At 39.4% G+C, this 12,283-nt stretch overlaps 1 protein-coding gene across 1 annotated transcript in view; it reads right to left on the bottom strand.

Annotated features, from left to right (window-relative positions):
- Positions 1-429: 429 nt before the first annotated feature.
- Positions 430-12,283, bottom strand: part of PARD6A (par-6 family cell polarity regulator alpha) — a 55,752-nt gene continuing 43,898 nt past the window's right edge. The window contains exons 2-4 of the mRNA XM_063437244.1: positions 4,448-4,670; positions 2,640-2,714; positions 430-1,436 (exon numbers count right to left, since the gene is read on the bottom strand). Of these exons, the coding sequence (XP_063293314.1) occupies positions 646-1,436; positions 2,640-2,714; positions 4,448-4,670 (1,089 nt within the window). The 3' untranslated portion in view covers positions 430-645. The remainder of the gene's footprint in view (positions 1,437-2,639; positions 2,715-4,447; positions 4,671-12,283) is intronic.

Genomic DNA, 12,283 nt, shown 5'->3' with positions numbered 1-12,283 from the left:
GATACGATTATTTTATATTACAGTGAGCACCATGGATCATTCATATTTAATTCATGGGACTCCTGGCTTAACAAGTGGAATCCAGTTACAATTGTGCGATATGGTCATTTTCTAGATATTACTACTTTTCATACTGATTTCCAATGTTTTATAGCTTTTTAAGCCATTCACTGTCAAACATTTTTACCTTTGCTTTAACTACTGGTTTTACCACACTACAATTTTGTATATTTTGTACTTATTATATTGCTATATGTTTGTACCACATTTGTTGCTATATATTTTACAATTCTATTTGACATTTTATTAGCAATTTTACTATCTAAATATTAGCTCCTGGTAATCTTATTAGTCTTTAGTTAGATATTAGTTTTTTGTTTTTTTCTTTGTATTCTTACACTACAAAATAATCAACCATTTAGGCCATGGTGATGTTTTGCATTTTATTTCAGGTCATTTACATAGGTTACACCTATTGCAGCTTGGCCTTGATATATACAATTAGTGATTAAATGCACTTCAATAGGAGGTCTTGAATAAGATAATATCTAGGGCATCCAATATGGGCTACATGTATAAAACAGACACAGACCTTCCAAACACTATGAGTGACAAGTGGATATAGTTTTGTTCAGTTAGTGATCACTATAGTGTTATAATGGTACCATCTTCCCTCATTCCATTCTCTTGTCCTTTTATAGTCAGTCTAGGGCTTCTGCTACGATTATGTGCAGAATGTAATGGGTTCTGGGGTCCATGTAGTGATAGGCTCTGCTGAAGGCTCCTTTGCAGTTCTCCATTGACAAGTTGGTTTTGTGTGTGAATGACCACAGGTGAATAGTCGCTCTCAATGACAACATCTCCATCTTCATCACTGTCACCCTCAGCTGTGCTATAATTGCTTGTATAATGTGACACTGGGCTTGCAGTACTCTCCCTAGAACTTCCAGATGCTTTGCTTGTTCGGATGACATTGTTTCTTTGGTTGGCTGGCTTTACTGTTACTATTAAATTGTGACTATTTGCAACCATCATATCAGTGACTTGATCTAATGATTTTCCAGCTATGTCAATTCCATTGACTTCCAAGATTTCATCACTAACAGCCAGTAACCCAGTACTCTCTGCTAAGCCACCTTTAACAAGTCGAGAAATAAAGACTCCTGGAACTTTTTCCACTCCTTGAGGAGAGACTCTGATACTAATGCCATCACGTATGTAAAAACCCAAAGGCTTATCGGAACCATGCTTGTGTAGACGAACCCGCCGATGTGTCTCAGGGAGTATATCAACATCAATGATGGATGATATCTGTCGAAAGTCCTGGGGCATCCCAATAAGAAGCGGTGGCCGAGTACGATGCTGAGCGGGACGTAGGAGACCTTTTTTTTTCCTTTGCAGTGAATTAGATGTAAAGATAGAATTTTCTGACTCTGCTGTAGATAAAGAACAACATTGTTACTATAACAGTTTTTCTAATTGCTCGATTACTTACATACAAATAAAGGGAAAACTGTGTATAAAATGCAGCTTGGATTCCTTTTATGTAAAACATTGTTTAATGTACACAAATATACGTGACATAATATAAAAAAGGTGCATTGGCTCTTAGCCAATGAGCAAGTCGGAATTGCGTTGCTTAGCTCGTGATAGCTAATGGAAGCTCTGGCTTTGGAGCTTCCAGTTCTAAGTATTAAGCATTGGAAGCAGGGAGCAATGCCCAGTGGCCTCCTCAGGGCACGAGGCTAGGGCGGTCCTCGCACTACAGGGGTTATGGTGCTTTGAGTGTAGATTTAAAACTTCTTATGCACCTAATTGTAAGATGAAAAAAAAAAACAGTTAAAAAAAATGGAAGGCAAACATTTCAGAAAACATTCCTATACAGGTTTACTATAGGCTTAAAGTTTCTTTTCCACCCCCCCAATTACTGTAAAATGAACTAAAAAAATATTTGATAACACATCAAAAGGATACTATGGCACACTGCAGTAATTATTGTGCCAGGGGTGCACTGAAGTACCCCCATTATAAGTAGTCAAACCGTTTGAGAACAGTTTGACTTCTTACCTGGAGGCCACTAGGTGCTGCTTCCTACTTCCACTATTTCCACCTGAAAGCTCAGTACTGTAACTTTTGCAAGTTGTTTTAAATACACCCCCAGTGCATAATTAAATGCATGCATGATTTAATTTGGGGAATATCTGCAAAACAATGATTGTAATTTATTTTCTATTTAGGCAGTTCAGGGTCCCCTTAATGTGTAAATTAGGTTAAAAAATGTCATATTTGTACATTGCAGACAATCCACATAATATTGAAAGAATATGTTTTACCGTGTGCTATATATTTACCGTGTGCAATGTAGAAGTAACTCTCCAGCTATTGATCTCTAGGTATTTATCCCCAGATATTGATATCTTTAATTCACATGATCCAGATTTGTGCTTGCGAGGATCATGGGACATTTATCTTAACAATAACTGTTCAGCTAATTTTTAGAGAACAGTAACCTGACATGTAAATCTGTCCTTGGAGATCATTTATCCCAGCTGAGAGTCCTGATATTAGCAATCTCTAGTCTTATGATTCAGGTAAGTTTCCTGCACTTTCAACTTCTGTAAAATATTAAGGTCACTTACGTTCCAAAGATAACTGTCGCGTAGCAGAACTGAGCTTTTCTTTCATATGCAATGATCTGGTCAATCTGGGAACCTCTGAAATTGAAGGTGCAAAAAAAAAAATCTGTCAAAAGAACATTCTAACACATTTTAGCTGATATTAACACAGAGCATGGTTTTCCTTTCTGTGATTGTATTTTTAAATAAGAATATCAAAATAGGCATCACATACTACTTAAAGGAGCACTATAGTGCCAGGAAAAAAAACTTGTTTTCCTGGCACTATGGGGTTATTAGGCCCCCCCCTCCCTCAGGGCCCCCCTCCAGCTGGGCTGAAGGGGTCAAAAAACGCTTCAGCCACTTACCCTAACCCAGCACCTGGCTCCCTCGGCGCTGGTGACCTCTAATCCCCCTGCCGATGTTAGCTCTGAATGCGCATGCGCGGCAAGAGCTAAGCACATTCAAACCGCCCATAAGAAAGCATTACTCAATGCTTTCCTATAGATGTCCACCGTGATCTCTGTGTGATTTTCACACTGAGAATCGAGGAAGCGGCCTCTAGTGGCTGTCAGGGAGACAGCCACTAGAGGCTGGATTAACCCTCAATGTAAACATAGCAGTTTCTCTGAAACTGCTATGTTTACAGCTGCAGGGTTAAAACTAGGGGTACCTGGCACCCAGAACACTTCATTGAGCTGAAGTGTTCTGGGTGCCTATAGTGGTCCTTTAATCATTGGTTTAAACAACACTGTTTCTTTCTAGAAGAGAGGCCAAAATGCAGAACTATTAAAGGAGAGTTATTGAGGGACATTTGGTTGGTACTAAGGGATTTCTTAAACGTTTGTAGACTAGGGGAAAAGGTAGACAAATCCACAGTAATGAAGATGCCCAAGAGAAGTCCTATTAGCTGAGTGACTGAGAAGGGACGTACCTATAAATTAGAGAAGAAATGTAATGGGGAGCAGAGACATTGAGAGCTTTGTCGGTAAGACAAAATAACTAATATGGCATGTATAAATAATAGCAGTGAATGTTATCTAGTTGTACACCATACAGGTTTCCTGTAATAAAATAAGATTATTTAGAGTAGTCAGAACAAATATTATTAGAAACTGGATAATAAAAGACAGCTATGGTGGTATTTACTTCAGCACCAGCTGAGCTTAGCTTAATGCAGAGAGCTCCTTGCAGCAGAAGTGAAGGCAACTGGCGCCCGATGGACTTCAGGTAAATGTCAAACCATTTGCATATGCTTTGACTACTTACTCTAGTAGAACACCATGGCACTCCTGGCACCATAAGCACTACAGTTGTCTGTAGTGGTTATGGTGCTTTGAATGCTCCTTTTAAAACTGCAGTGCAGCTTGCCAAAGATTGATCTACAAGCTCCCAAATGATTATAATTTGCTCTTAACTTTTTTTTTCTTTAATACAGTTACTGAAAATAATTACATTAATATTGTAAAGGTTGCTAAAGATACCACAGAAAAAAAAATAAAATAATAATAATTCAAATCCTAATCAAATTATCCATCACTACAAGAAAGTCAAGCAAGCAACTATGGTTTGGTCTTACAGGATGAAAATGTAGCTTGCTTTTTGGAGAAACGATGAAAGCATGGCTTTTGACATATTTGAAATGCTGGTTATTTTTGTTACTATATTGTTTATGGATTCATCTATCTCAGAATCTCCTCATCATTATAGAGTGACAGTAAAGAATTATCAAATTGCATGTTTAATTCAACAGAGGAGCATATTACATTATCTAAATCAATGTTCTTTTACATGTATTATTTTAAGGAAAATATTCAATGAACTTAACTTACCTCTCCGCTGAATTATAATTCTAAGTAATGGATTTGCTGAGCTCAGTGCCTTCTGGTAATTGTCATCATTGTTGATGGGTAGTAAGTCACCATGGATGTCAGTGTAACCCAAAAGAATGTCAAAACTACGGATCTTGTGCACAGTCTGAATCAACTGGTAAAATTCTTGGAAGTCTCCAACACAGGATCTGGATATGGCAAAGCGTCTGAACTCTGCATCAAACTTTAAAAAGGAAAAAAAAAGATTGAAACAAAAACACTCATTAGTTTTGCTATATATTTGTTTCATGTTTAAGCCATGATTCAGGGAAGCTAGAATTAATAAGATTTTTAAAGTACATATGTATCATAGAATTATTGGCATTTTATATATAATTTATACACTTTGTTCACACAGCATAGACAAAATTGACACAGACACCTTGGCAACAGGAATTCAGGGTTCCTGATTGACAGATCTGGGTGCTATTTTAGAACTGCTGCAATTTTTATATACAGTTAATAGCCACTTTGAGCTACAAAGTTAGTTACAAAGTAAAATTACAATTTTGTTTGCCAAAGACCACAATGTGAAAAGTTACTTTTCCAAAGTCACATTTAGGGTACAAGTTGCTTGTGTGATCCTCATCTTAAAATGTGCAATTTTACACATATCTAAATTATATAATCTCTGTCATTGGCTGCCCAGTCTGCTAATTAATCCATATCCTTCTGCAGTAAAGCAGTATCCGATAAACTATAAAACAAAAACAGATAGGGGGCGCTCCAAAATAGTAAATCAAGGCAAAGAATACTTATACAGACTGGTTCTTCAGTTCATATGTACACCACCTAAATATCAAAGATAATAGCACATAGCATAATACTGTATGGTGGAAAACTGATTAAAACAGTGTATCAATTGCCAACTCACAATCTGCAGAGCCACGTATAGTAGGCTCTGACTATAATCGCATGCTCTGTTATCTCAGGAAATACACCTCCGCTCTCAATGCCCAGAACTCGACTGATCCCAGGAGTCAGCAAAGAAAAATAGTCGGTAGGTCCAGAGTATTCAAAATGCTAAAAATAGCTATTTAATCAAAAGTATTTTAAAATAAACAATAAAAGATATATTGTATACAGCAAAATGTATGCTGTATACAATATATCTTTTATTGTTTATTTTAAAATACTTTTGATTAAATAGCTATTTTTAGCATTTTGAATACTCTGGACCTACCGACTATTTTTCTTTGCTGACTCCTGGGATCAGTCGAGTTCTGGGCATTGAGAGCGGAGGTGTATTTCCTGAGATAACAGAGCATGCGATTATAGTCAGAGCCTACTATACGTGGCTCTGCAGATTGTGAGTTGGCAATTGATACACTGTTTTAATCAGTTTTCCACCATACAGTATTATGCTATGTGCTATTATCTTTGATATTTAGGTGGTGTACATATGAACTGAAGAACCAGTCTGTATAAGTATTCTTTGCCTTGATTTACTATTTTGGAGCGCCCCCTATCTGTTTTTGTTTTATATTTTAATCTTGTGTTTTTTAAGTGGTTTTTAAACACTGGGGAAGTCGCACCTATTAAGAGAGCAACTAAAATACCTCACCTCACTTGCACTTTGTGTGTTAAGGTTTCTTCTACACTAGTATCCGATAAACTGTTTCTTTTTTTTAGATAATTAATTAACAGATTAAATAGAAGAGAACCCTTTTTTAATCTGGCTGAGCAGCCATGTTGGATCAGACTGCACTGTTACCTGACCTGACTTTCCTGCTGTCGTGATTGCTCTGTGTGAAACTGCAGCAGCAAGCAGGTAAGGTTAAACGAACACTATAGGGTCAGGAACACAAACGTGTATTTCTAAACTTTTGGTGTTAAATATCACCATCAGTATACAATCATTTAAAAAAATCCTGGATTTAATACAGCAACATTAAGTAAAATTAAAATTACATTTACAAAACATGAAACAATATTAAAGGACCATAGATCAGGTAATGCCTCCAGATAACAGAAATAAACGTCTCTTCAAACTCCATAAGCTATGCTTGAAGAGATCATTCACTTAGGCTCACCTATATCATTGTCAGGCAGAGCTCAGAATAAATGGAGGATAGGGTTACCAAAACAAATCACAGTAGCTTCTTCTGTGTTACTGTGTTGGGTAAACACCCATAATAACTTCACATCTTCACCTGAAAACCAAGGTCTCATCACAAAATAGTGCCAAGTGCCATAACACATATGATAATATGTAGTGCTAACAGACTTACCTAAAGTATTTGAAATAGATTAATGTAATTACCATTGGTAAGTTAGATGTGTCTTTGTGAAGATAAACTGCTGAACAAACTGCACCTTTAGAAAATATTTAGAAAAATGCAAATGTCCATTTAGATCATAGCTGCAGAAGAACCATGTGTCTGCTGCACCTGAAGCTAATTCCATGAGACTAATTACCTTTCTACAGATACAAAATGAAGACTTACAGTGAATTCACAGTCAATTCAAGGTGAATTTAAACTTTAAGGTCAAACTAGCTGAACTGGAAAAGAATCTCTAACTAAGCTATGCTTCCAGGTACTTTGGTCTTGAAGTTTAAATTCACAGTGAATTCTCACTTCAAGGGTCAGATGGCAAGGAAGCCTATATAACAGCTCTCTTCAAGTCAAGTGTAATAGTCATCTTAGTCGAAACAAAACCTACCCAATCGCTATGTAGAATATTACAAATAATTGATCACAGGCTATTTGCTAAGGTGGTTACGTCGGAAGTGGGTGAGAGCTTTATTTGGTTTTAGCAACATAATAATTTGTGCTTTTAACATTGTCTAACATGGCATATAAATGATTTGCTTGCCTGGCAGATATTATTTATAAAATGTTGTCGAATTTCAAGTTTGCTGTTGAATCCACTGCCTGTTCAGAAATACATCAGAAGTCTGGGACAGCAAAATGCAAGCACATCATTTGACTAGCGCTGACACTAGCGCTCGGACCCTGTAGGTTGTAGGTGCCAGAAATGAGACATGTCTCTTTCAGTCCTTCAGACAGCACCTTTTTTGAGTGGTTTTGCACTCCCTTCCAGGTGGACCTGCCCATTTTGTATGTCTCTTTAAGTTTTAGCAAAAGTGGCACTAATCTCTGAGGGATTGACAATCGCATTTGATTCATCCATCAAATAAGCATTTTTGAATTGGAAAGCCATCTCACAGTAGCTGATCTCTAGGTGTGTAGTGACCATCTTGCCCTATAAAAAGGTAGAATTGTTCTGCCTTCTTCCTAATTGCTAGATCCTGAACTGAAGATACTCCCATTACCCACTAAACTTTAATGCCTGAGCAAAAGGACTCTTACAACTTTAAAGTGATTGGGGCATTATCTGAGTATGTTGTATTATGGATTGCTGGATTGATTACAATGTTGTGTTATCCACTACATCATTTTGGATGTATGAGCGGTGTACTGTAAAATTAAATGTAACGGTCATATCAGACTAATTCCGTATGTGTATTAATCCATTTTTTTTTTTTTTTTTGTAAAGTTCCATAAGAAGCAGTAGGTACATTTTGGGACACGTTCTGTTTAGAATTCCTTAAAAAAAAAATTAAGTTCCTCAAAACAATTAACGAGTGGATCCAGGTGGAAAATATTTGAAGGGCTATTAAGGAATAATATTCAGGAATTCATTGGGAAGAACTGTGTTATTAGCAAAAATCAGCATGGTTTTATGAAACATAGGTCATGTCAAACTAACCTAATTGCATCCTACAAAGAAGCAAGTAGAAGTATAGATCAGGGTGTTGCAGTCGATGTGATCTACTTGGATTTTGCCAAGGCATTTGATACGGTTCCTCACACTAGGTTAGTCTTCAAACTAAAAGAAAGCGGTCTAGATGAATATACAACGAGTTGTCATTAATGGTAAATTTTCAGGCTGGACAAAAGTGGTAAGTGGTGTCCCTCAGGGTTCTATTTTGGGACTGCTTCTATTTAACATATTTATAAATGATCTTGAAATAGGCATTAAAAGTCATGTTTAAATGTTTGCAGATTACACAAAACTTTGTAATGTGATATAATGTGTGCAGGATATTGCTTTGCTGCAGAGGGATTTAGATAGAATTGGGGACTGGGCACTAAAATGGCAGATGAAATTTAATGTAGAGAAATGCAAAGTTATGCACTTCGGGGTCAAGAATGCACAAGCAGCAAAGGGGTGGCGCCTAGCTACTGAGGAGAACGGTCGCATGCCGGCTGGGCTCCGAGCTGCCAAACGGGAAAAACCCATAATCAACCCCCTTCTAAGGGTCGATATCACCCCAGGGTGACCACAACACTAACACAAGCCCAATGGGAAGAAAAAATAAAAAACTCAAGCCTGAAAAGCCCACGATGGGCATGAACATTGACGAGATGTGGCAACAGGCCCGAAGCACCTTTGAGCTCAAATATGGCGTCCTTGCACGGCGGATGCTCTGATTTCTATGCCGAGACGTCGGATGAAGACGGAGGGGAACTCACCCTGGCAAGGCATAACTCACCACCAGCCCGATCACAACACGCGCCTCCAGCCGCGGCCTCCACGCCAGTGAGCATGGAGGCCATCAGAGAACTTATGGCGGAACACCATAACAATGATGTTGTTGCGTCGATTAGGGACACACTGCGGGGCCTAACTGGGTGACTAGGAGCCGTAGAAGACACCTCAAGCACCCCCACCAGCCAAATCCAAAAGCTACAGGAGCTGAAACAGCAATCTATTCAAAACGACCTAAAATTTGCCGAGCTCGAAGACAAACACCGCCTAAAACACCTCAAGGTTTGGGGCATCAATGAAAATATACCTGATGCTGAGCTACCACATGTCACTCGGCGGCTCCTCACGGCCCTACTAACTCCTAAGATAGCCAAGGCGGTAGTACTCGACGGCATATTCCGTATCCCTAAGCCCACCAAAGCCCCAACCGCAGCCACAAGAGATGTAGTTCTGCAATTCCAGACCTTAAAGGACAGATCCACAGTCCTGGTGGCCGCTAGAAACCATCCCACCTACCTCTTCGAAGAGATGACTCTCTCCTTCTATGCAGATCTTTCAGGGGCAACGCTGGCATGGAGAAGGACCCTGCAACAGCTAACATCCCTCCTGCGAGCTCACCACATACAATACCGCTGGGGCCCTGCCCACACCTTGCTGATTACCAAGGGCAACACCACACTCCCAGCGCGACACATGCAAGAAGCACCAGCAATACTGGGACAGCTGGATCTCCCCACGGACTCATTATCACTACAAGGGCCAACAGGACGACCCAAGAACCCACTGAATTAAGGCACAGCCAATGCAGCGGAATTTATTCCCAGACGACTGACCGAAGCACCCATGGATGCAGCCGACACCTGAATGAACTGCCAGGTCTTTCATCTAAACCACTGGGACGTTACCCCCAACATACGAAGCCCACTTCAGTCAAACACACTTTAAACCGGGACTCTCATCTACCACATTTATACAGGGATGTTTTTTCCCATGCATAAACCAATACCCTTCGGACTACAGCCCAAACGTGGTGACATTATCTTTACTTTTGATATATATGTTTCGTTTTATTTTTTTAAGTTTTTAAATTTTTGTAATTTTTAAAGCTTAACCAACAGAAATTGAATTACCATGAAAGTATATACGTGCTCACCTGGATGCTCTTAATTAGTCAGATGACCCACTCACAGCTAGCATGTGCAAAAGGCATAATTTCCAACAGCCCACACACATTTACCATTGAGTGCAAGTAATAGCCTCGTAGCCCACACAATCCTTATATGCAGTTAGATAAAAAGGCAGCCCAGTCTTATCATGACATTGTTGGCATTGTTTTTACATGTTATAGTTTGTACTCGTTAAGTTTAACCACGCATATAATTTAACGCCGGATCAACGCTCAGATAGCACGGTAGCACCACAGTGACCCAGCCGTGACTTTAACCCCTTAAGGACACATGACATGTGTGACATGTCATGATTCCCTTTTATTCCAGAAGTTTGGTCCTTAAGGGGTTAAAACCTTCACAAGCACACACCTACTCATCTGAGCAGAAACCTTTGAGTACTGTCGGAAAGCTTGTAAACCCCAACTTGACACACCGTACTAGATATTTGTACCCAACTAACACTTAACCTCACATATGTAAACATTACTACACTTGTATATGCATTATAATATAAACCGTGCTTCTACTCATGCCACTGTTTGCCATGTAAATAACGTGTACGTTGTTGTGGCGTTTTAACCTGCTATGTACAAACCTGTACGACAAAAAAAAAAAGAATGCACAAGCAACTTACACCCTAAATGGTAGTTAATTAGGGATAACCACACATGAGAAGGATTTGGGAATAATAATTAGATAATAATAATGAGACAACAAATTAGATAATAATTAGATAATAATAATTAGACAACAAATTAGGCAGCAATATGCAATGTCAATCTGCAGTTGCCAAGACTAGTAAGGTTTTGTTAATAGGAGCATAAATTCTCGGGATGTAAATATAATTTTGCCTCTTTATAAATCGCTGGTAAGACCACACCATGAATATGCTATGCAATTTTAGGCACCTGTTTTAAAGAAGGATATCATGGCACTAGAAGAAGTGCAGAGACAAGCTACAAAATTGATAAAAGGAATGGAGCATTTTCGTTACGAAGAAAGGTTAAAGAATTTACATTTCTTTAGTTTGGAAAAACGGCGCCTCAGAGGGGATATGATAACATTATACAAATATAATCGGGGCCAGTACAAGCCATTATCTGGAAATCTATTCATAAACAGGGCTATACATAGGACACGAGGTCAGGCTGGAAGAAAGATTTCATCTAAGGCAAAGAAAAGTTTTTTTTTACAGAAAGAGCAATAAGGATATAGAATTCTCTGCCTGGTGGTTTTATTAGAGTCCATACAGATGTTGAATAAATACTTGCAACTGAATAAATACTTGCAAAAACATAACATACAGGGATATAATTTGTAATTAGTGGGGTAATCGCTGCTTGATCCAAGGAGATATCTGACTGCTATTTTGGGGTCAAAAAGCTATTTTTTCCTAGTTTGTTGCAAAAATTGGAAGCGCTTCAGACTGGGTGTTTTGCCTTCTTTTGGATCAACACATAGGCGTGCGCACGGGGTGTGCCGGGTGTGCCTGGGCACACCCTAATCCCCGTGGCACGCCTATGTATTGAGTCCTGCAGGAACAGCGTTCCTGCACTTTTATTTGAGCAGGAACGCTGTTCCTGCAGGCACTCAGCTCCCCCATCCTCACCCTATGTTCCCCCTGTCATTGGGGTCGGTCAGGCGCCGGTCTCCACTCAGCCGCGGCGAGGGAGCTGTGTGCTCTCTGCTTCCTCTCGCCGCTCGCTGTTTGCTGATGCTGGGAGCCGGAATATGACGTCATATTCCGGCTCCCAGCTACAGCAGACAGCCCGCGCGGCGAGAGGAAGCAGAGAGCTCACAGCTCCCTCGCCGCGGCTGAGTGGAGACCGGCGCCTGACCGACCCACTGGACCCCAGGGACAAGTCCACCAGCACTCCAGGTAGGGAGGCTGGGTGGACTTTTTTAATTAAAAAATAATAATTTGTATGTATGTGTCTGTGAGTGAGTGTGTCTGTGAATGTATATGTGTGTCTGTGTCTGTGAGTGATTGTGTCTGTGAATGTATGTATGTGTGTGTGTGTGTCTGTGTGTATGTGTCTGTGAGTGATTGTGTCTGTGAATGTATGTATGTGTGTGTGTCTGTGTGTATGTTTCTGTGAGTGATTGTGTCTGTGAATGTATGTATGTGTGT

The sequence above is a fragment of the Pelobates fuscus genome, chromosome 12 (assembly GCF_036172605.1).
Source record: "Pelobates fuscus isolate aPelFus1 chromosome 12, aPelFus1.pri, whole genome shotgun sequence".
NCBI classification, from domain to species: domain Eukaryota; kingdom Metazoa; phylum Chordata; class Amphibia; order Anura; family Pelobatidae; genus Pelobates; species Pelobates fuscus.
The sequence above is the reverse complement of the archived record's forward strand: the minus strand, read 5'-3'. Positions and strand labels throughout refer to the sequence as shown.